The sequence below is a fragment of the Macaca mulatta genome, chromosome 4 (genome assembly GCF_049350105.2).
Source record: "Macaca mulatta isolate MMU2019108-1 chromosome 4, T2T-MMU8v2.0, whole genome shotgun sequence".
NCBI lineage: Eukaryota > Metazoa > Chordata > Mammalia > Primates > Cercopithecidae > Macaca > Macaca mulatta.
Genome location: NC_133409.1, coordinates 69,996,243 through 70,022,155, shown reverse-complemented (window position 1 = coordinate 70,022,155; position 25,913 = coordinate 69,996,243). Strand labels below are relative to the sequence as shown.

Below are 25,913 nucleotides of genomic sequence, written 5' to 3'. Positions count from 1 at the left end.
CTTTGTCTAAATATTGTCTGCCACTGTAAAGTAAAAACCCTCCAGCAGGAATGGTCCTTGTTCATTATTTTCTCCCATTGGTTGATCTTGCTATTTTATCTACGGCAGGACCAAATTCCACTGTGGGCCAATCCTCCCAGGGACCTCCCAGGCCCCTCTTCTTATTTAAGTGGACAGTGGTAGAAACAAAGGAGTCCCAAACCCTACAGGTCAGTGTCACATGCCAAATTATGCCTTTGTCTATACTACAGCAAACTGTCATGTAGAATTCTGATTTCTGGAAGCAACCATAAAACCTAATCATGAGTGGCCGGGCATGGTGGCTCACGCCTGTAATCCCAACACTTTGGGAGGCTGAGGCAGGCGGATCACCTTCGGTCAGGAGTTCAAGACCAGCCTGGCCAACATGGTGAAACCCTGTCTCTAATAAAAATACAAACATTAGCCGGGTGTGGTGGTGCATGCCTGTAATCTCAGCCACTTGGGAGGCTAAGGCAGGAGAATCACTTGAACCCGGGAGGCGGAGGTTGCAGTGAGCCAAAATCATGCCACTGCACTCTAGCCTGGGTGATAGAGCAAGACCCTGTCTCAAAATAAATAAACAACAGCTAAAACAAAAAATGTGTATTAATTACCACTCTTCCACAGTGGGGCATGATGGCTCATGCCTGTAATCCCACCACTTTGGACGGCTGAGGCGGGCATATCCCTTGAGGTCAGGAGTTCAAAACCAGATTGGCCAACATGGTGAAACCCTGTTTCTACTAAAAATACAAAAATTAGCCAAGTGTGGTGGCACGTCCCAGCTACTCAGGCGACTGAGGCAGGAGAATCACTTGAGCCGGGGGTAGGGGGAGGGTGCGGGGAGGCAGACGTTGCAGTGAGCCGAGCTCGAGCCACTGCTCTCCAGCCTGGGCGACAGAGTGAGACTCCGTCTCAAAAAAGAAACAATAAAAATCACCACCCTTCCTGCATGGGGGATTTGATATTTGCTCAGACCTCTGAGGCCATGGTCAGAGGTCTGGGTCACCTCAGGGAGACGACGGAATAGTCACAGGGGAGAGACTGAATCACTCACTGTGAAAATCGGTGTTTACCCACGTGGCTGAAATGTAAAAGAAATCACAACTGGACTAACGGAAGATAACCTTAAGACCTCCAGTAAACATGCCGCAGATTAAAAAAGAATTTCCAGGCTATTTGGGATTCTATGAAAAAAAAACGCGTGTCCCTGCCCCATCCCTCCCTCCTCTTATCCATCCTAGAGATCAGCTAAGTCAGACAAGAAGCCTCTGGCACCCCCTTGGTGGCATAGTTCAGTGATCACACGTTGTCCACTACATACTTTCTAAACTCCACTCTGCTTTCAGGGCCCTGTTATCTGGCCCCTTTTCCCTTCTGGGCTTTCATTCTACACCCTTCAATGAAAACTCTTTGCTGGGGCCAGGCTGTTCCAACACACCAGCCTCCGAACCTGCCCTGCACAGTCAGCGCGCAGCAGTTAAGTGGTTTTGGAATCTGCTGATCTGGATTTGCCTCTTGGGAACAATATTACCTACTTCATACAGTTGCTGTATCTATTAAAGGTGGTAACACACAAAAGGCACCTCTCTGGGCTCTATAATAAAAGCACATCAAGTGCTGGCTGTTATTATTCTCCTCACTTTTGCTGGCATTCCTTGTTTAGACACATCTAAATCCAGCCTCCCCCAATCTCCCCTCTGATCTCAAGTGACAGCTCCACCTGAACCCTGCAGCTCTCATCCCTCGCACAATTCATTTGGTAGTCACCAAGTTGCCTTGTCTTAACCTTATGGACTTGGCCATAGTAAGCTCACATGTTGCTGGTGCTTGACTTGATTCAAAAGTTAACACGGGAAGGACAAAGCTTTGGACTTGGGAATTTGAGTTGGGTCCATTCCAATCACTTGGGTGAAAATTATTTGAAACTCTCACACTAGGTCATGCAAATACTCCGCCTGTGAGACTGTGTATATTTCTAACTTTATATTGTGCCTGTGGTGCTATATACAGATAAGTATTCCCACCAACTTCAAAAGCAGCTCCCTGCTTGAAGCAGCTCTGTGGGGGCATCAAACAAGAAGAAAAACAGGTTCCACATGTTTGAAGAATCTCATCTAAGTGAGGCGACGTTGAATCTCCTGTGAAAGGATTTTTCCCTTCATTTGTCTCTCTTATTCATATTACATGAATCAATTTACCATATGCCGAATCATCATTTTACATATCTTTGATAGTGGTTACTGGTTATCCCTTTATTTATGATTAAATGAAACAATGAACTCAGAGTAGACAAAGGTCCTTCTTCAACATGCAGCCTTTCACTTTTCACAAGAGACTTACTGGTCCATATGCGCTCAATTCTGACCTTAAGATGTGGTTCCCCACCCCCTATATGGGTAAAAATCAAATCCCAATACTGTGTCCAAATGATCACTCTTCACTAACCATGCCTCGAGGATCTCTAGGCTCAAGAGCTATAAAACATGCAGCACATCATAGTTTAAGCAAAGAGGGGTATGTGCCTTGCAATGCGCCCATCAGAAAAAGTTGAGGAAGTATAGCAGGCTCCTCTCTAGAGGGAGAGATACTGTTAAAGCAACCGTGACTTATGCTTCCAACAAGAACTCACATATAACTCCAGACAAGGAGCTGGGACAGAGCAACAATAATTTAAAAAGCATCAAGTTCCAGATAAGAAAAAGGAAACATAACTTCAAGGTCTAAGTATAGGGGGTATCCAAACGGTCAGATAAGTACTTCCTTTTGTAACCAATTGATTGTTTCTGCTATTAACGTCAATCCACCACCAGGCAGTATGACAGAGTATTTTCTGCTGAGTTCAAAGTTTGTTGCAAGTGCTGTGTGCCTTCCAGTTCTGGAGGGGCGGCTTACCATCGGTGACAATGACTTCTTCTTCCTCCTGGCCGTTTAGGGCTCCTTGACCTTTCCGGGCTCCTTCCTGGCCATTCAGGTCACCCTCCTGGAGGCTGAGCTCGTCTTGCTCAGCTACGCCATTGATGGTGGACAGCTGACCATTCTTCTGTAGGAGCTATGGGAAAGACAAAGCCATAGAAACTTAATTTGGGTCCTCACGACCAAGTCAAGAAACAAGGCATTAACTTCCAGAATATAAAGCAGTGAAAGAAGAAATACAGAGAAAAGGAAGTTCAGAAACAATGAAGAGTTAAGTCTTATATTTGTCTGAAAGATCCAGCTACCTTACAAGCAGGTAGGGCCTTGAATTTGGGAAAGTGTTCCCACGAGCCATTCATCCACTCATTAATTCCTTCATTGGAACACCAGACACACACTCACCTTTCCAGACCTATTTCAGATACAAACATGAATAAATCAGATGTGTTTCCCAAAGCTTTGAGCTTACAAATTACTATGGAAGGCAGACTTAAAAACCCCTTTTTTACTTCAAAATAATAAATAATGTTTCCTTGCGATTAGATGCAGGTTAAACATAATTGACTGAACAAGTCAGAAGGCAGACTTTTAAACAAATAATTACTAAACTGCAGTTGTGGAAACTGTCATGAAGGAGGCATACATAGAGCAAATAATAATAAACAGAGCCCTTTTTGTTAAAAAAAAAAAAAAAAAAAAAAAACCAAAAAACAAACCAGCCCTAACTGAGGCTGGGGGTGTCCAGGACTTCTCTGAGGAAGTAATGGTAAAGCTGAGACCTCATTTCCACAGGCAAGGGCTGTGTGAGAAAAGGATAAAGGGGGTGCAGAGAAGGGAGGCCCTTTGGTGCGAAGGCCAGTGCTCCCAGAGCCCAGCGAGCAAACAAGACACATATAACACGTGCATTTGGGTAATTGTTTTTTCCTTAAAAATATTACTACAATGGTCATTTGCAATCCTCCCCACAGGATGCCCTATGCAATCAATGGCATCAGTTTCAAAATCAGCAGGCATGGCCGGGCAAGGTGGCTCATGTTTGTAATCCCAGCACTTTGGGAGGCCAAGGCGGGCAGATCACGAGATGAGGAGTTCAAGACCAGCCTGGCCAACATAGTGAAACCCCGTCTCTACTAAAAATACAAAAAAATTAGCCAGGCATGGGGGCGCGTGCCTGTAGTCCCAGCTACTCGGGAGGCTGAAGCAGGAGAATCACTTGAACCTGGAGGTGGATGTGGGAGGTGGAGGCTGCAGTGAGCAGAGATCGAGCCACAGCACTCCAGCCTGGGTGACAGAGCGAGAAAAACAAAAAAACCTCACAAAATCAGCAGGCATGTAGGCATGCCCTTGGTCATATAATACTTTTTTTTTTTGAGATGGAGTCTCACTCTGTCACCCAGACTGAAGTGCAGTGGTGCAGTCTCGGTTCACTGCAACCTCCACCTCCCAGGTTCAAGTGATCCTCCTCCTGCCTCAGCCTCCCACATAGCTGGGATTAAAGGCGTGTGCCACCACGCCTGGCTAATTTTTGTATTTTCAGTAGAGACGTGGTTTTGCCATGTTGGCCAGGCCAGTCTCAGACTCCTGACCTCAAGTGATCCGCCCACCTCTGCCTCCCAAAGTGCTAGGATTACAGGCGTGAACCACCGGGTCCGGCCTGCTCTTGGTCATATTTTTAATCCTGAGAATATAGGTAAAAATATTTTAAGCCAGTAGAAACAATGACCATTAGGAACCTAAATGTCTTACAACAATGTTATATATACAGATATCTCATTTATCTTAAAACCAGCGTAGGCAACTGCTATTTCCATTTTATAATAATGACACTGGGACTCAAAGCAATTCTGGTGGGGTGGGGTTGTCCTGTCCCAGGTCACACAGCTCAGGAATGGGAGCATCGTGGCCCGAAGACAGCTCTTGCCACCAACTATTTCCAGGGTTTTTCTGTTTAAGGCTCTCAACATAAAGATAGGTGCCATGTTTTGAAGCTCCTGTTACTACACACAACTATAAAATGACTTAAAGGGTATTCCAGGTCTGGAACAGGTCTGGAAAACGTCTGGTACAGACCTGCATGCTACAAAGCAATCTCAGCTCTGCACTCGGTCTGACATCATTCCATCCTGCTTCCAGGCCAGTGAGTGACTCTGGCCACACCACTGACTTAAGACCCTGAACCCTGAAGGGACTGAGTTCAAGACACGCAATCCAGAAGCCTTGAGTTGTGCTAAATTGATTTCACCTGGCTGTTCTCGGCTCCCAGCAAGGCTGTCCTTCAACTGCATAAGCTTCCTCCTGAAATAATACCACTGTAGTTTAATACTTACACTACAGATGGGATTGTTGGCTTCAAAATGCCCATGCTGAGTCCGTTTATTAAACAGAATACTCAGATTACATTTCCACTTAAAGTCTTCTCTTACCAAAATATGAAAGATGGGAATTTTAAATGAAACCTAAAGACAAAAGCAGGGGGTAGGGAATGGAGAAGGGGGTAGTGTGTCTCCACAAAGCCCAACAGCAAAAATGTCAGAGTATTTCTTTTTTTTTTTTGAGATGGATTCTCACTCTTGTCCCCCAGGCTGTGGTCCAATGGCGTGATCTTTGCTCACTGCAACATCCGCCTTTTGGGTTCAAGCGATTCTTCTGCCTCAGCCTCCTGAGTAGCTGGGATTACAGGCGCCTGCCACCATGCCCAGCTGATTTTTGTAGTTTTAGTAGAGATGGGATTTCACCACGTTGGCCAGGCTGGTCTCCAACTCCTGATCTCAGATGATCCTCCCGCCTCAGCCTCCCAAAGTGCTGGGATTACAGGCATGAGCCACTGCGCCCAGCCAAATGTCAGAGTATTTTAACTAAATATCATTGAGTATGTACATAGGACTTAGATTTGACTAATAACAGGAAGAAAAGTTGGGGGAGGAAAGCAGGAATCACATATTATTGTGGACTATATGGTAACCCAGTGAATCTTAAACCTAGAAACTGTTGACATATACAGTTTCGTGACATGGCAAACTAAACAGGGAACATAAAAAAGCCTTCTTAATACCTCAATTTCAAAGCAATAAACTTTGGTCAATTGTGCCTCTTGTTTAGGAACCAGAACTCTGAAGTTCTATAGAGTTTAGGGTTCTACAAACTACCCAAAATGAAAAAATTATTATAATCCTTTGTGAATTGTCTAATCCAAGATATCTTTAGTTGGAGCCAAAGTGAGTCTCTTTAAACATGAAGACTCTATAGCACACAGGCACAAATTTCTGTCTACTCTTTCAGGAATGTTACCGAGCCGGGCACTGTGATGCGTGCTGTAGTCCCAGCACTTGGGAGACTGAGGCAGGAGGACTGCTTGAGCCCACAAGTTTGAGGCCAGCCTGGACAACATAGAGAGACCCTCGTCTCCAAATAAAACCATAATTTAAAAAAGAGATGTTACGCTGGGCACGGTGGCTCACGCCTGTAATCCCAGCACTTTGGGAGGCCAAGGCGGGCAGATCATGAGGGCAGGAGATCGAGACCATTGTGGCTAACACGGTGAAATTTCATCTCTACTAAAAATACAAAACATTAGCCAGGTGTGGTGGTGTGTGCCTGTAGTCCCAGCTACTCAGGAGGCTGAGGCAGGAGAATCGCTTGAACCTGGGAGGTGGAAGTTGCAGCAAGCTGAGATCACGCGCTCCAGCCTGGGCAACAGAGGGAGACTCTGTCTCCAAAAAAAATAAAAAAAAAGAGATGTTACACATGCATAGCAAAGTGCATTAGATGATAAAAAGAAGGACCCTTGAAAACGAGGTCAAATGCTAGACACCCTTAGATCCTAAGTATGATAACGAATGCATTACGAGATAGTAATTTTCAGTAACCACATGGTAACTGTCCCTACTTGAGAAAGGCACTAGATACATTATTAACTTCGGTAGAAAACAATTTATGACAGTGACGTTACTGAACCTGAGTTTTGAGTCTATTTTACTGTGAATAGCTTGCATCCCGCCAGGGTACCCAAGCTTTGACCTGAAGGGTGATGTCTCAGGTGAGCTTTCAGAGCCTATGAGGCACCAACACTCCACACAAAATGGGACTTCATTCCTAGTCAGATTGTCACATTCAGACATGTCCACACTGTTGCAAATCCCACGTGTTGTTAAAGATGGATAATTCCCTTTATTTCACTCCAAATCAGAAGTGTTTTTGTTTTTTCTCCCATCCCCAAACCATCTAAATAATTCATACCATTGTTAAAAATTCAGGGACTTCTGAGAGTTATCAATAAGTTAAAGTCACCTCAAATCAGAGGAAATCAAACCCACAATCATTTAAGTCTTTTCCATGTTTTCTACGTGTGTATATATAGGCAAAGCATTCACTTAAAAAATAATGGAGAAGACGTGTTATTTTATGACCTGATGGTTTCATACGTTGTGGATACATTTCTTCATCAATAAACACGCACCTTGCTTCCCTTCGATCAGTCTCTCTTTTCCCTGCAACTCAAATGGCCACAGAAGACAGGATTTACACACAGCTGTGCCCAGAGAGACCCTGAAAGATGCAGACACAACATAGTGGCACATGGGATGGGAGGTGGTGGAGCCAGATGGGATTCGGTGGAGCCAGATGGGATTCGGGGGCCACCCATTTCAAGGAGGAAAGTAACATTGGGACTTAACTGTTATCAAACAAGATAAGAAGGAGGAAATGTGTATTTCACTTTTTCTACTCCGAAGCTTCCTCGCATAGCTTTATCCATCCACCCTGAACTTAGTTTTATAAACAGTTATTTCTTTCGAGATGAGAACTAGACTTGAAAGACACACTCCCTACACTTAAAGATGGTAAGCAGCAGAAAACCTATTTTCCCACTGGATTTGTGCTTCAAAAAGCACAAATGCCTCCTTTGAACAAATCAAAACCCTAAATGTTTTCAAGCTTATATCCTTTGAGTGGGTCAGCCAGAGTTTATTCCCATGAAGTATTACCACATGACAACTAAACAAGCTGTTAAAAAAAAAAAAGACCCTAAAAACCTCCAATGTTTCCAGCAACAGTGTTTTCCTCTCATTTCTGTAAGAACAACAACCAAGAAGGTCCAAGTGGTAGCCGAGGCACCACAGAAAAACCAGGAGACTTCTCCATCCACTTCCTTCTCCACAGGATTCCACAACTTTCTGGGGCCCTCCTTTGCAGAGTAAGAAACAAGAGTACCAGGCTCTTTAATGAAGTTGTCAAATGATGAGCCCTTGACAGCTGTCAGGATGCCGGAAGCAGAGGATGTAAGCCAACTAAAGCAACTCTTTTCACTGCAGAAGTGATACTCCCGGATCTACATGCTCATTGGATGAGCGGGTACAAGCAGCCCAGCACTCCCGCAGTTCACACGTAGACGAGGCTCCAACAGGGCAATTCGTTCCACCCAGGGCAGTACGACCAAGAAGCAAACCTGTAAGTGGCCTTCATGGGAAGGAACCAGAAGCCAACATAACCAGGACACACCCACACATGATCAGAATTAAAGATGATCTGGAAGGAATTTTAAATGCCATGACAAACTTGTAAAGAAACCTCTTCACTGTGTTTTATCCTTCATTCTAATAGGAAGTGTTTTGAAAGTAAATCTTTAAAAATGTCAAATAGAAAAAAATAAAAACCAGAGTATAAATCAGTAAACAATATCCCTGGAAGGCAATTTGGAAATAGGGATAGAATTTTAAATATGCAAACCCGTTAGCTACACCATGCCATTCTAATAGATATGGCATTACATATTTATGATGTGCAACACATAATAACTTATAATAGGGTTGGCCATGGTGCCTTATGCTAATAATTCCAGCACTTTGAGTGTCTGAGGCAGGAGAATCGCTTTAGGCCAGGAGTTTGAGACCAGCCTGGGCAACAAAGAGAAACCTAGTCTCTACAAAGAAAAAATAAATAAGTACTAAATACTTTACAATAGCAAAAAGTGCAAAAACAAACAAAAAAACACTTAAATGTCTATCAGTAGAGGGGAGTAGTTAAATTATGAGACGTCCATGTAATAGACAGCATCAAAAGCTAGGTAGATAAATTCAGACATACTCATGGGTGAAGATGTCCCCAGTTTAAGGGGGAAAAGAAGCAAATTGCTGAGAATATTTGATTCTTTTATGTGTTTAAAACCAAACCAAACAAAAATAAACCACTAACAAAGAGGGAGAGGAAGAGGAAAAGGGAGAGAGAAAAGGAGTCAATGTTTGTATAAGCATTTTTTAAAAGTCTGGAACGATATGTACCAAATCTTTAATAATGGCTACCTCTATGGCACTGTTATTGTTTGGTTTTGTCCTTTTAGAGGGAGATTGGGAGAACAGACGTGGTTTCCTTTTTACTCACTTTATCATTGTAAAAGTGAAAACACATTGAACCCTAAAACTCATAGCTTCTTAGGCTTCAAGCATGTTAATAACCTGACTTGCCAGGGTTCATAAATCTCTTAAGATCATCTAAGCCAACAGGTCACACTGCTGGAGCTTTAACTCCTCTGTTTATATCACCGCCAAATGTAAATAGCATATTAATGTTCTCAGCTAAGCCATTCATCAAAAACATTGACCAGGACAGAGCCAAGCATATCACAGTTCTACAGCAGACCACTCCAGGCTCCTGACAGAGAACACATCTATCCTATGCATTATGTACCCATTTCACAAGGGTGTTTCATATACATTTGCTTCCACCTTAAGGAAGTTACTTTCACGACCTTGAGCATATTTCCTGCCTACCTCATATCTTCCCCATTCTCTGTAAAATGGAGTTAATAATTCATTTTTAGGCTGGTCCTGTAATCCCAGCACTTTGGGAGGCCGAGACGGGCGGATCACAAGGTCAGGAGATCGAGACCATCCTGGCTAACACGGTGAAACCCCGTCTCTACTAAAAAAATACAAAAAACTAGCCAGGTGAGGTGGCGGGTGCCTGTAGTCCCAGCTACTCGGGAGGCTGAGGCAGGAGAATGGCGTAAACCCGGGAGGCAGAGCTTGCAGTGAGCTGAGATCTGGCCACTGCACTCCAGCCTGGGCGACAGAGCGAGAAAAAAAAAAAAAAAAAAAAAAAAAAGAGAGAGAAAAAAAAAGAATTCATTTTTCTTTGCCTTTTTTTTTTTTTTTTTTTTTTTTTTTGAGACAGACTCTCACTCTGTCACCCAGGCTGGAGTGCAGTGATGTGATCTCAGCTCACAGCAACCTCCGCCTCCTGGGTTCAAGTGATTCTCCTGCCTCAGCCTCCCAAGTAAGTGGGATTACAGGCAAGTGCCATCACACCTGGCTAATTCTTTTGTATTTTTAGTAGAGATGGGGTTTCACCATGTTGGTCAGGTTGGTCTCGAACTCCTGACCTTAAGTGATCCACCCGCTTTGGCTTCCCAAAGTGTTGGGATTACAGGCGTGAGTCACCTCGCCCGGCCAAGAATTCATTTTTATATACCTCAAAGAATATCTGAAATATCACCAGGCACATATTAAGTTCTTAATAAGTCAACTATTAACATAAATTTTAGCTGTCTTTGTTATACTACTTGTTAACAATAATTGTGGTCTTGGGAATTACTTGTTCCATGCCTGTGTTCCTCTCTAAAATGAAAGCTCTGGGAGTTATTACCTGTGTTCTTCCTGCTCTGCGCTCAACAATAACACCTGGCAAATGGCAAAGGCGTCTAATCTTTCTGATTTTCTAGGTCTGGGCAGGACAAAGGGGATAAAGGTGGTTTATATAAAGGTCTAAATGGAGGAGGGCCGTCTGTGATTTTTCTTTTCTTTTCTTTTTAAACTATAGAAGGCATGGGGGAAACAGAAGACAGCACAGCACGTACAAGGTCTTGATTAGAGTCCAAAAGCTCCTCTCAGCTATGGAACTTTACCTCTGAGCTCATTTTCCCAGTTACAAACTGAGACTAATACTATCTCTGTTTTTGGATTGTGTGAGATTCAAATGAAATCATATTGGGGGAAATTCTCTTTCTAAATAGAAAAGCACTCAGCAGCCATTTTATGAGACTTGGTCCATTTGATCAAATCAAGGTCGATGTGCTATCTCAGTACTTTCCAGCCCTTATCTCACACTATGGTCACCTTTTATAAATGGTCCTTGTGTTTCTGTTAAGGAGGGTTTCAAAGGAGGCAGCATTTGGTTTGAGTCTGAGATGTGAAATGACAAGGGAATCCAACAAGATTAGACACAGCTCCGTAGAAGCGACACATCTCACTATACACACATACACACACACACACACACATCCCAGGACACACATTCATATGGGCTGCACATCAAGACACGGGGTATGGCTATAGGTAACACGGCCATGGCTTTGAAATCACAGACTTGCTCACAGAAGAGAAAAGAAGACACAGTAGCCTATTTTTTTTTTTTTTTTTGAGACAAAGTCGCACTCTGTCCCCCAGACTGGAGGACAGTGGCACGCTCTTGGCTCACTGCAACCTCCACCTCCTGGGTTCAAGTGATTCTCCTGCCTCAGCCTCCTGAGTAGCTGGGATTACAGGTGCACACCACCACACCTGGCTAATTTTTCTATTTTTTAGTAGAGATGGTTTCACCATGTTGGTCAGGCTGGTCTTGAACTCCTGACCTTGTGATCCGCCCACCTCGGCCTCCCAAAGGGCACGGTGTGAGCCACTGTGCCCAGTCCATAGTAGCGTTTTTTTTTCCTGAGGTTCCTGGTTGGTTCAGATCCTCAGGTTGCTAGGGCAAGTGATCCTGCCCCCACAACACACACACACACAGACACACACACAAACACACATACACAGAGCTGTGTGGTGTGTATCAGTGAGTCCACCCATCAATGTAACTCAAGGAGCTATCATTAAGACTGATGATTTATTTCATACAAGTCAATGGCTATAGCTCCAATTGGTGTACTCACTCTAAAATTAAATAGTTCAAATAGCAATCCAGACTAGCAAAAACCAAAAAAAAACAAGCAAAAAAAAACCTTTTATTTCAACCTAGGCATACAATGTATTTTCCAATGTATATTTAAATTTCCAGAAGTAGGCTGAAAATAAGATGGAGGCTAAATGCAGAAATGGATTATTCCATTGGTGATCCAGATCTATGAGAACTTCAGATGAACAATAGCCCTAATTTTTGTGAGGGAACCGGATCGAATTCTTTAGTCTCTCCATTCCTTCCCCGACACAGTCATGCCTTCCAAGAAGTTCAGCCTGAAGAGGCTGCATCTCACTTCTCTGAGGCGCAGAAATAAACCTTATTAAAACCCCAGTGTTAAAGCTATTTTAAAGAGGTTTTCTTTAAGAGTGTAAAACATTACTGTTAATTCTGTAGAGAATGGCAGGAAAATGATTGTTACTTTATTTTATTTTATTTATTTATTTATTTTTGAGATGGAGTCTCGCTCTGTCTCTCAGGCTGGAGTGCAGTCGCATGATTTCGGCTCGCTGCAACTTCCACCTCCCGGGTTCAAGCGATTCTCCTGCCTCACCCTCCTGAATAACTGGGATTACAGGTGTATGCCACCACACCTGGCTAATTTTTGTATTTTTAGTAGAGATGCAGTTTTGCCACATTGGCCAGGCTGGTCTCAAACTCCTCACCTCAGGTGATCTGCCCACCTCAGCCTCCTAAAGTGTTGGGGTTTCAGGGGTGAGCCACCGAACCTGGCCGATGTGATTTTTAATTAGCTCAGTATATATAGTAAGCACTGCTAAGGCAATCAGAAATATACGTTTATATTCCATGAATTTAAAAAAAGATTTAAGGCAATCTGCAAAAGAAAAACAGGAGGAGGCCTTTTAACTAGCAAGGTTTTTAAAAGAGAGAAAATGAACTGCTTATCGGGTTTCAGAGGTATTATCAAAGCATGGAGTCAAAAGCTCTCTCCAACCACATGAAACTGAGAAGAGGATGCATCCCGGGGAAGGCGTGATTGCGGCGATCTCTAAAAATAAGAAGCCCTTATCTCTGAGAAATTGACCTCCAGAGCTCTCTTCCTGCGGCCAGTTTTCCTCAGGGAAGCAGCAGCAGATCCTCTTGAGGGTGGCAGCAGGTCCCAGGTCTTAACCTACAGATGCCATGAAGCCTCTGATCTTTAAAAAAAGCCACTGCTGGTTTTAAATTTCATGATAATCTCTTTCCACCCATATATTCAGCAAAACAAAACCAACCACCCAAAACAATCCCCTTACTGCTTGGTGACATCACCGTAAGCTCGACTGAGTTCATTTGAAGGACTCAGAAAAGGGGGTGAACATCTCCTCACCGTCACCCACAGTCCCTGTGGCCCCTTCCCTCCAGCTCCAGAGGACGAAAACAACAGGGCCCAGCTGTCCGAACCCCACGTGTCCTACCGCACTTTATCCTGCAGGTCTTCATTCCAAGATGGGGTTTACAGCCTACACGACATCATCCCACCAACTGCCGAGTAAGAGCTATTCACCCGACAGCAACATTTATCCACTTTCAATACCTGATTGGCTTAGACCAGCTTTGTCATGCTGTCACATTCGTTGAACTAATTTAATTTAATCCTAGTGCAAAAGTTCTAATTTTCAGAATGCCAATATTAATTTTATTTTGTGTTTGAAATGCAGTGCTTACTATTTAAGGAAGGCAGCTGGAACAGTTTCTGCGCAGCACAAGAGCTTGCGGGCCCGTGAGTGCTGCTTGGTGAGGGGTATAAATACCAGATAGAGAGTTTCTCGCCACTGTCTACAAATCCCACATTTTCATGTTTCTTCTCATTTTCAGTAAAATTCAAGAAAATTAGTTAACCATAATTTCAGGAGAAATAACCCAAACTCATCTTTGGACATGAGAAAGAATGATCACTAAGAGAGATCCACTAAAATCATCAGCTTGCTTTTAGCATGCAAAATTAATTCCATTGAACATTAATATTCAAATTGTTGGATCTCTTAGAAAATAATGTATCTCACATTGCTTATGGAAACTCCAAAGGACTGTCCACTACAGGTGAACTCATTTTATCAGGAATGTTGTCTACAAATTAGGCCTCTAAATTCTCAAAGATCGGAGTTTATCAAACTGGTATCCGAGAGCATGAGTATACTGGGTGTATCAACACCAGCATCTCAGGCATTATCTCAGACGTGTTCTGTGCTCCAGGTTAGCCTGGGAAACTCTGAGGTAGACAGAGTTAAGCAGATTTACTTAGAATTTAAAAACTCTTTAATGTGCATTCTCAATCTCTAAGGAGAAAATCACTGCATTTTCTAAAAATGAGTTCCTCATATTGGAACCCTCTCTGAGTCACATCTACTAACATCCCCCATAACTAAAGACACTATGGATGCATGCAGTATGTTTCAACACACAACACTTCAGTCAAGTATTCCTCTACTTTATAAAAAGTTATAGTTGTTTTTAAAAGTATTAAAACTCCCAAGTTCTCTGGGAAAGTATGTGAAAGAAAACAAAGCACTCTAAATCTGGTTAGGTGGGAGATCAACCATGCTGATTTCAGGCAAAGGGAATTTATAAGATCTCTGCTGGAGATGGGGGCAATAAAAAGCACCACCTACCAATGACAGCATTCACTGCATGAAGATGGCCTGCCAGAATTCCGTTCTGTGAAATGCCTACCTTGTAATGTTGGCAAACCCCACAGCATTTGGGTCTTAGGACAGAGAGAAGCTCATTAAATCCAACTGGAAGAAAAACCTGTGAATCCTAGACCAAGTCTCTGACACAACCAGTATCTTCCTCTCTGTGGACACCGTGGATGGTAATTACAGGATACAGGGCATCCCTGGTGTCCCCCGCCCCGCCCCCAACACCAAGAAATGTGTACCTCCCCTGAGGCAGTGGTGATAACATTCCTGGTTAAGAACCACTACTCACAGCCTCATAGAACCAGAAAAGAACTTTAGGCCAAGCACGGTGGCTCACACCTGTAATCCCAGCACTTTGGGAGGCCGAGGCGGGTGGATCACAAGGTCAAGAGATTGAGACCATCCCGGCCAACATGGTGAAACCTCGTCTCTACTAAAAATCCAAAAATTAGCTGGGCATGGTGGCACTGGCCTATAGTCCCAGTTACTGGGGAGGCTGAAGCAGGAGAATCCCTTGAACCTGGGAGGTGGAGGTTGCAGTGAGTTGAGATTGTGCCGCCCTCCAGCCTGGTGACAGAGCAAGACTTCATCTCAAAAACAAAACAAAAGAAAAAAAAAAAAAGAGGAAGAAGAACTCCCAGGCTGAACCTGAAGAACTGTATTCTTTTTTTCCCCTAAGGTACCTTAAACCAAGAAAATGCATCTCTACTTAATTATGCTGGATCCATGACACAATCTAACACAGATCTTAGGCATGTGAGCCATGGTTGCACTGGGTGTCCATGCGGGGAGAAGACTATGTAATCCAGCAATTCCAAGGATTCTTGTGTTAAGGACAGGGAACAAGCCCGATACCATGTTACTGACTCTCCCCTGAAGCTTCAAAGGAATACTGGAGCTCTGGGTTTAACAAAAAAGCACCTGACTTCTCCTGATTAGTTATTTGACTTTGGGTCCCAGATCATGTCAAGTTACACAGCACAGAATACAGACCCCTAGAGCTAGAGCTTTATATTCCAGTGTCATGACCTGCATCGTGAATGTCTAAGACAAGTTCCTCACCACCCACTGCTCTGAGCTGTTGCATCTACCAGCTGTCCCGGGCAAATTAATTACCATCTTGACTTCTTGGACCTCCACAGATTCTAATTGCAAAACAAGCAAAATGTTATTGTGAATAGTTAGAATAATAAAAATTAATCACCCCAAAACACATTTCTGACAATTCTGGCAATTCTCATGACTAGTTTTTTCTGGGACCCTGCACCAGCAAATTCATTTCAGGTTTTATCTATAGCATAAGTGGAAGTCAAGATCTCAGTTCTCACTTAATTCCTACACACCACTTCATATTCAAGTAATTACTCTCACTTTAAGTGGCTGCTTCTCTCAAAGGAATCCTCATTTGGTAGTAAAATAATTACATCACATCCTTGCTTAGAAATCTGATAATACCAAATGTTTTGAAATCCACTGTGTACCACAGAAAGGCGAAATAGTTTTTGAGTCCAAGAGATAAACAATTTCGACAGAGGAGGAAACCAGCGTTATCCCAAGTAAAGTCTCGATTTTAAAGTTCAAAAATTTTAGAGGCTAATATTACTTCTTCTAATCAAAGGTGTGTCCCTAAGACAGGAGTATCTGAAATTCCACCGCGGAGGCAATCAGACATGAAAAATATGTAGTGCCTATACACTGCACAACTGTCACCTGCTTATGGGGGAAAAGGCAGAGATGGGCAACAGGAAGACACAAGAAGGTCTCATAAAAAGCTCTTCTCCCATCCTGAGAAGGGATGTTTGTTTGGTTTGTGTTAGGCAGCCCTAGGCAGCACATATCAGCGCACGCATCTCGCAGGCTCTTCACCATGCTGACAGCTGCAATATGGGAGGTGGAGACAGAAGTTTACTCCAAACTTTGCCAAAACAGGCAACATATTACCATTCAATGAGGAGGATAATTGCGACCCCTGTCGAAGTGAAATACAGTCAGCCTTCCATATCTGCAGTTCCTTATCCTGCAAATACTATCTTTTCAATCCTTGGTTGGTTGAATCTGAGGATGGGGAACCCCTGGGTCCAGAGGGCAAACTGTGGGACTTGTGAGCATCCTTGTATTTTGGTACCAACACGGGTGGGAGGGTCCTGGAACCAATTCCTCTAAGATACTGAAGGACAACTGTACTACACACTGTCTGCAAATTTGTGGCTATACTGCCTTTGAAACAGATTGCTTAAACTGATTGCTGATTTTTAACTAAAAACCCACTTAGAATGTATTGCCCATCCCATTGCAACTTCAATTCTAAGTCCATGCTCCATTCGACTGAAAGAGAAAAAGAACAAGCAAAATTGCTTGTCTCCTTTTCAGTAGAACGCACTTGATTTGCAAAGATGACCTAAGATAATGTGATTTAGCCAAGAATCAACAGTTATTATCCCATTATGTTCAACTCCAAATATTTGTAGCACAATCACCAAAATGTAAGATACAGAATTAAAAAGCAGCAAATTTTGAATCCACAAACAACTGTCCTGTGTTTGCTAAAGAGCATCTATGGGAATTCGCAGATGGAGGTTGAATTCTAAACTGCTTTTCAATGGAAACGTCTCTGCCTCACAGGCTCCTGTCTGAAGCCTGCTAGGCAGAGGGCTCCACTGCCAGAACCTCTGCTGGCCGCAGCATTCAAGATAGAAGGCACTGCACGTGGAAGGAAGGGAAAGAGGCCACAAGTCAGCTGGCTGGGAGTGAGCTATGTGAAGCCATCCCAAGAGACTTTGAGAAATGCCTCCTTATTTGTGAAAAAAACTCAAGAAAGTTTCCTATACACTGTGGCATCCATCCGTTACTTAATAAAGTCATTAAACATTTAGCTCTGATAATGGACTTGCAGATGCCATTGTGGAGAATCCATTTAGGGTTTGTGGATGCTTAATAGCAAAATTAAAATGATAAATTGAAATGGGTTTCTCTGACGTGCGTGCTTAGCTCTGTGCGCCACAGCATACAAGCAGCCTCCTGCATACCAAAGTAAGTGACGCGAATCCAGCCCTGCCGCTGCTTGAGCACAGCCAGTGTTTATCAGTCAGCTCTGAGGAAAACAGGGACTTCGCCTAGGCCCACTGATTCCTAAGGGGCAGGCAACGGCAAGACCCCTTGTTAGCTGGGGCCCTGCACCAGCAAATTCATTTCAGGTTTTATCTATAGCATAAGTGGAAGTCAAGCCTACCGGGCTTCTCCGGACCCAGCATAGCCCAGGACAGAGCACGATTTGCAAGCCCACCCATGAGAGGAAATCTCAGCTGAGCCACTCATTAGCTGTGAGACATGCGGGCAAATTTCTCATCCTCTGAGCCTATAGAAGGAGAGGTAATACTTTTTTGGGGCTGTTGTTGTGGTTATATCCTAACCCAATTAAGTCAGAATCTCTGGGAAAGGGACCCACGTATTAGTAGTTTCTAAGGCTCTCCCAGGTAATTCCAATGGGCAGCTGCTGTCTCAGAGGCATGATACTGACCAAGGGAACCTGACAGGTGGTGAAGGGGACACCGGATGAGGCGATCTGCAGCAACTGGAGACCAGCTCTCAAAGGGAAAGCAAATCAGAAAGCAGCTCCGTTTACGTGCAGAGAGGGGGATTTTCTATGCAGTTAAGGTTACAGGAAGAAGCTAGAAGGACTAACTTCTGAGGAAGAGGAGGGGATTTGGTAGGGGAGAGGGCAAGAGGTTAAAAACAAGAATCAGGGCTGGGCGAGGTGGCTCACACCTGTAATTCCAGCACTTTGGAGGCCGAGATGGGTGGATCACCTGAGGTTGGGAGTTGGAGACCAGCCTGACCAACATGGAGAAACCCCATCTCTACTAAAAACACAAAATTAGCTGGGAGTGGTGGTGCATGCCCGTAATTCCAGCTACTCGGGAGGCTGAGGCAGGGGAATCGCTTGAACCTGGGAGGCAGAGGTTGCAGTGAGCCGAGATCACGCCATTGCACTCCAGCCTGGGCAATACGAGTGAAACTCCATCTCAAAAAAAATAAATAAAGAATCTCATGAAGGCTGGGAACCATCAGTGAGGGGATGGGAGAGGAAGCTGGTCTGTGAGGGGTGAAAGGTCTTTGAGGAGTCCTAACTGAACTCCAGAGCCTCACTGCCAAGGGTCAATCTGCTTGGCTTCAGATTTTTTGGGGAGCACCCAATGGCATGGATGTCTAAGTGGAGAAAGACTGTAGTTGGGTGAGGGATGTGCTAGGAGAATGAGATGACAGTGAGTGGTTCTTCTCTGTTCTGTCTGGCTCAGTCACCTGGGCCTGGGCTTGTCATGATGTCCAACTGATGCCCCTGTGGAGCCTTCCACCCACCCTCCCTGTAGGGTGTGCAGTGAAGATGTTGGCCTTTCCAGACACTGCCCAGTTTTCCTATCCTCCAAAATGGCTCCTGATCAAGCTACCTGAATTCAGTGGAGAAGGAACTCAACAATACTAGTCCCTATAAGCATTAACAGGTGCCAGAATAATGTTTCCCATAAAGAAATGATGACTATTCTAAAAACACATCTGTGTTAGTCCACACAATTCTCCAGTCTCAAAAGGACGCTTCCAAACCATCTTGTTCAGATGCCTCTTCCCATCGATGTTTGACCTTCTAAACACAAAAGTGTATCAAAACAAAACAAAAGCAAAATGCCAGCCATAACCATGCTAGTCATCATGTTACCCAAGGAGGAGAGAATTGCAATCCAAGTTCCATAATGGAAGGATCTGCAAGTTAAACATCTCTCAGCCTTTGCTTTGAATGAGCTAAGAGCCAAGCTAAAACCTCACAAGGGAAAGTGACATCTGCGAAAGCCCACCACCCTCCCTTGACAAAGTTAAGCTGGTGACAGGGTCTCTATTCAAAAGCCCTGTGCTTCCTTTCTCTTACGGGCCAGCATAGAATGTATTGATCAAGACATTCTAAGAAAGACAAATAATAGCTCTAGTTTCTTCTTTCTTATTTCCTGGTTTCACAAAATTACTCAATAGAACAGTTATGTTGCACACCTTGCAATCTTCTTATCAAGACCTTACTCTACTGAGAAAAAAGGGAGAGCGTTTCTTAAGAAGTGACAATATATGAGAGGCAAAGCCCTATGGAAACCACATCAACCACAAGATGGGTTTTTGGCTTTTTGCTTTTTTGTTTGGCTGGTTGGTGTTTGCTACCAAATCTATTTTCTCATACTTCTCCTTCTGAGACGTGCAGGCTGGTTAGAATATTCACTACTACATAACCCAATGCTCTCAAAATCAGTGCCTAATTAAAAATACATTCACTGTCTAGCCAAGTATGGTGAATTTGCAGAGGACCTTGAAGCTGCGTAACCACCTCTCTCAACATTAGGGGTGGAGAGTATCAGTTTGAATCTCCCCATCTGCACTCAAGGGCTGGCTAGTGGTGTTTCTGTTTGAGAAGGGCAGTGACTGTGAACTTGACATTCATCTCTCACAGCATGTTTCCAGCAATTCTGGTGATTTGGGATTTGTTGCAAATTTTAAAATGAAAACAAAAACCTATGTCCTGCAATGTCTACTAAAAACAAAAATCCTCCAGAAAAAAAATACAAGCCTCAGGAGAAAGCACTTGCAGTATGTACGGACTATGGCTTGAATAAGTGATCTTTCACAAGTGCGTTTTCCATTCTAACAGGAATCCATTAACCTCATTTATAAATCACAAGTTATAGCTGTCAAAATAGCTTTTAGAGCTGCCAGCTGTTACAGAGCGCATCTAGCGATGCCATTAATCCCTTAATTTTTAGCTTCATCAGTAATACAGTGGAACACAGACCAGCACTCGTTCCCCATACACGCACACTTGAAAAATGTGGTCCTGATTTAAGAGGCAGAAGACAATAATTTGGGAGAAATTCCCTCTGTCCTCTAAAAGCATGAGTTTTGACTTCTCAATGGGGGTAGGGTGGGAGTGGGAAGAGTGAGAGGCAGTTCAGATGTACCCCAAATATCCCACAAAATATGAATTAAATACTTCAGAGGCTCTGTGTAATCCTTCCTTATAACTCTGTCAACTTTATTTTAGCACCTATTGTTTGGAAAGCCCATTTAAACAATGTGCTTGTGACTCCTTTTTCTTTCTCTCTCTCTCCCTCCCATTTAAACAAAGTGCTTGTGACTCCTTTTTCTTTCTCTCTTTCTCTCTCTCCCTCCCTCCCTCCCTCTCTCTTTTTTTTTTTTTTTTTTTTTTTTTTTTGATGATGTCTTGCTCTGTCCCCCAGGCTGGAGTGCAGTGGTGCAATCTCAGCTCACTGTAGCCTCCACCTCCCGGGTTCAACCTGCCTCAGCCTACTGAGTAGCTGAAATTACATGTGCCCGCCACCACGCCTGGTTAATTTTTTTGTATTTTTCATAGAGTTGGGGTTTTACCATGTTGTCCAGGCTGGTTTCAAACTACTGACCTCAAGTGATCCACCCACCTTGGCCTTCCAAAGTGCTGGGATTACAGGCATGAGCCACTGAGCCCAGCCATAATTTTTTTTTTCATATATACTTTAAGTTCTGGGATACATGTCCAGAACGTGCAGGTTTGTTACATAGGTATACACGTGCCATGGTGGTTTGCTGCACCCATTAACCTATCACCTATATTAGGTATTTCTCCTAGTGCTATCCCTCCCCTACCTGCCCCCACTCCCCAACAGGCTCCAGTGTGTGACGTTCCCCTCCCTGTGTCCATGTGTTCTCATTGTTCAACTCCTACTTATGAGTGAGAACATGCGGTGTTTGGTTTTCTGTTCTTGTGTTAGTTTGCTGAGAATGATGGTTTCCAGGTTCATCTACCTCCCTGCAAAGGACATGAACTCATCCTTTTTTATGGCTGCATAGTATTCCATGGTGTATATGTACCACATTTTCTTTATCCAGTCTATCATTGATGGGCATATGGGTTGGTTCCAAGTCTTTGCTATTGTGAATAGTGCTGCAATAAACATACGTGTGCATGTGTCTTTATAGTAGAATGATTTATAATCCTCTGGTTAGATACCTAGTAATGGGATTGCTGGGTCAAATGGTATTTCTGGTTCTAGATCATTGAGGAATCGCCACACTGTCTTCCACAATGGCTGAACTAATTTACAGTCCCACCAACAGTGTAAAAACATTCCTTATAATTCTTTAAAATATTAATAAGTAAACATGGCCGGGCCTGATGGTTCATGCCTGTAATCCTAGCACTTTCCAAGGCATGGAGATCACTTGAGTCCAGGAGTTAGAGACTAGCCTGAGCAACATGGTGAAATTCCATCTTTACAAAAAATGCAAAAATTGGCTGGGCGTGCAGCTACTCAGGAGGCAGAGGTGGGAAGATCACCTGAGCCCAAGGACGTTGAGGCTGCAGTGAGCCATGATTGTGCCACTGTACTCCAGCCTGGGAAACAGAGCAACACCCCGTCTCAAAAAAAATAAAATGAAATCAAAATAAAAAAAGAAAATATACTTACTCCCATTGCTGCCACCCAACAACTGTGGGACCTTGGTCAAGTCAACAGCAGTAGCTTTGGTTCTCACCTGATTGTTTTGTTTTGTAAAATACTTGAACTCTCTCGAGCTCTGAGCTCTAACCTTCTCTGACTCAGATCGCATTTGGGACTCAGTCAAGAAGGGCAAGTTACGCTGCTTTGACACCTGGAGAGACAGAGTACAAAGTGGCTTGTTTAGTCCACATGTGCTTAAATAAATAATAACGGATAATGGACACCTCAATGGAAAGAATTCGTTCCTTAACCACTTCGTTCAAGATCTGCAAGCAAACTAAATGATTTCAAGACGTATAGACTGTAACTGCTAGTGAAACAGTCTCCAATATTCACATCTGCGGGAGTAGAAAGGGAGAGTTTCTTTGTTTTGTTTTCTGTTTCCTAAGAATGCAAGCCAACGCCCCATCCAGCAAGGGGTGGCGCTTCCTCATGAGGTCGTGTGGGCTTCTGGGAAATGCCCCCTCCCTGCTGTTACTGATCTTGAACCTTGACAGCAAGCAAAGTAGAACATATTTGTATAGTAAGAGCACAGAGATGGAGCAGACAGGTGCCAGTCTTCCTGCCAGCTTTATTTGAAACACAAACAAAACGCTTCCAGCCTGATGCTATTCCTAAAGCAAGTTTGCTTCTGTAGGAAAAAGGGCTTTCCCTAAACAAGTGTACTATCAATGACAATGACTCACTTGCAAAATTGCTGTTGCCTTAATCTTTTAAAAAAATTATCACCTCCAGAGCCCAGTGCGGTGGCTCATGGCTGTAATCCCAGCACTCTCGGAGGCCAAAGGGGGTGATCACCTGAGGCCAGGAGTTCGAGACCAGCCTGGCCAACGTGGTGAAACCTCATCTCTACTAAAGATACAAAAAAATTACCCGGGCGTGGTAGTGCTCCTGTAATCTCAGCTACTCGGGAGGCTGAGGCAGGAGAATCGCTTGAACTCGGGCAGCGGAGGTTGCAGAGAGCCGAGATTGTGCCATTGCACTCCAGCCTGGGTGATAAGAGCAAAACTCTGTCTCAAAAAAAAAAAAAAATTATCAGCTCCAGAAGATAATCATGTGATAGATGCAGATGATCAATAAAGCCTTTGCACTTTTTGAACCCAATACTGACTTACAGGAAATGATGTGCTTTAAATTCAGAGCATACACAGACTATCTTAGAAACTGGAAAATATACTTATTTCTTCATCAAACTGTACAAATGACTTCTTTTCCCCTCTACAACTCACCTAAATGATAGACTGTAATACTTCAAATTTTTTTTGTTTTTGTTTACATAATCCTTCCCCTTTTTGCATGAAATTGATTTTTTTTTTAACCTAAGACATTACAACCAGAGAAGTTACTGCGAAAAAGAACTTTGCTATAATACTCATTTGTGTCAAACTTTCTGGTTATTGTTCTTAAAAAAAATCCTCTTTTCATCTTTTCCATAAACTCTCCATTGAGAATTCTAGGCTCTTTGGTAATCAGTAGATTGAAACACACACACACACACACACACACACACACACACACACACACACACACACAGTGAAATGCAGCTCTCTGATGTGTACTTCCTAGCAAGGAAAAAATAGTCCAATAGCAAACTCAATAATGTGAATCACTGCCAAGACACGAAAACATTATTTGGTGTCCATTCCTATGACAATGGGAAAAATAGTTCTGAGAGTGAAAAGTTTTTGTATCAATTAGGTTATGTCCTCTAAAACTGTTTCCAGTTATTGCTTCTGGGGACTGAGGGGACAATATATTTGCTTTGATATGTAAGTTTTTACAATGGAGCATTAGTCTTACGTGGTCTCAATACACTCCCCACTCTGTCGTTCATAAATCATGTTCTTCACATTACTCCTAAAATAAAGTGCCTGAATCTTGCAGTCCAGACCACCACATGCTCATAGTGCATCTTGCATTTCATCCTCTTTGTTGACCTCCAAGTTCACTCTCCAAAGCCTCTGAACATTCAACGTTTTGCAAAAGCCTCGGTTCCACCCTGGGTCCCCATGCATTATTCAACACTTGATTAATCCCTGTGATGGGTTCCTATGTCATCTGGATGTGTCAAGTCAAAAGGAAGTGTCACACATCGAAGACAGAGTACTAAGACACATGGTACTAACAGGGAGGGGTCCCTTTCAGTTCTGTCGATAAGAGAAAGTGTACAAGAAAAAGTTGAGTTTTGAGCTGGGTCTGGATAGGCAAAAAGTACCAATGGCAGGGAAGAGAGAAATAAGACACCGACATGTGTCGGTTCTTTGTTTTTGTTTTTGTTTGAGACAGGGTCTTGCTCTGTTGCCCAGACTGGAGTGCAGTAGCTCAGTTATGGCTCACTGCAGCTTTGACCTCTCAGGCTCAAGCAATCCTCCAGCCTCAGCCTTCCAAGTAGCTGGGACTACAGGTGCATACTGCCACACCCAGCTAATTTTTTTGTAGTTTTTGTAGAGACAGGGTTTCAACATGTTGCCCAGGCTGGTCTCAAACTCCTGGGCTCAAGCGATCCTCCCACCTCAGCTTCCCAAAGTGCCAGGATTACAGGTGTGAGCCACCACACCCAACCATGTGTTCTTATTTATCTCATGTCAGGCAATGGCAAAGAGTGCAATGTGGGAGTGATGCCGAGAGATCTGGTAACGGCACATCTCAACGTGCAGGTTTCAAAGATCACTGCATTCGTGGTGAATGATGTACAACGCTGATATATGCGGACAGAAGTCAGAATGTAATTACCTCTTGGGGAGCAATAACCAGAAGGAGATGCAAGGGAGGCTTCTGGGGCGCTGGTGAGGTTCTCCAACCTGACCTGGGAGAGGGTTACTCGTGCATTCACCTTGTAAGAACTCACCAAGGTATACGCTTAAGACTTGCTCACTTTATCAGATATAAATCGACCACAGACAAACCCTAAAAATCCCCAAACCACCAATCTGTCTGCAGAGAGAAGGAGCTGAAGGAGACCGAGTTGGAGGCAGGAAGGCTGCTGCTGTGTCCATGCAGGGGAGAGATGAAGCCAGGGAAGGCCCTGTGGACAGAATGGGTCGATGTGAAATGTCTTTGGAGATGAGGCCAATGGGACTTGCCAATGGAAAAAGAATGACTCCTGGATTTGAAACTTGGTTATGTCAGTGACAGCTTCTGAGCTCTCATAAAAACACCTGACATTGCTTTTAACAGTGGGCTTTCTGTCTTTATACTGAATTCTGTCTCTGTCTCTCCCTCTCTTAGGCATTCTCTGATCAGAATGCCTTGCCTTGAGAAGAGGCCCTACCTGTAAGGTTCCTTCACCTCTAGGGGCTTGCCTCCTCTTTGGTACGATGGGGATTTACAAGTGTCTATCACGAGTGTACAAAGTGTGTAGGACAGCACCTGACATAGTAAGCACCCAGTCAGTGTCAACCATTAGTATTATGGAAAACGGATCACTGCTTTTGTTACCCTGTCCCTCCATTTTCTGGGTCAACAGTGAGACCATGTCTTTGCTTGATAATACTCTTTCTCAGGCAAAAAATTAGCATCCTAGTTGGAAAAGCCTAGAAACCTGGAGATCATCTTGGGATTTTCTGCATCTTGGTCATCCTCATGCTCCCTCAAATCCTATCATTTCTTTTGTGTTCAATGCTGTCTGTATCCATTGCTTGATTTCTGCCCTAGTTCAAGCTTTAGCATTTCATGGTTGATTTAATGCAATATCCTAAGAGCTGATCTCCCTGCCTTTGAGTGCTTCTTGTTTAGTTCTGCCTTAACGCTCAATCTGTCATGCTGGTCTCCTTTAGTTCCTAAAGTGTGCCTCCTCATCGTTATTAAATGGAGCCCAGCCTCCTTGTACAAGGGCCTCCACTTTTCTAAAATCTCCTGCTGC

The 25,913-nt window shown here is 43.6% G+C and overlaps 1 protein-coding gene across 1 annotated transcript in view; it reads right to left on the bottom strand.

Annotated features, from left to right (window-relative positions):
- Nucleotides 1–25,913, bottom strand: part of AKAP12 (A-kinase anchoring protein 12) — a 122,160-nt gene that overhangs the window by 51,893 nt on the left and 44,354 nt on the right. The window contains 1 exon segment of the mRNA NM_001278476.1: nt 2,917–3,073. Coding sequence (NP_001265405.1) covers nt 2,917–3,073 — 157 coding nt within the window.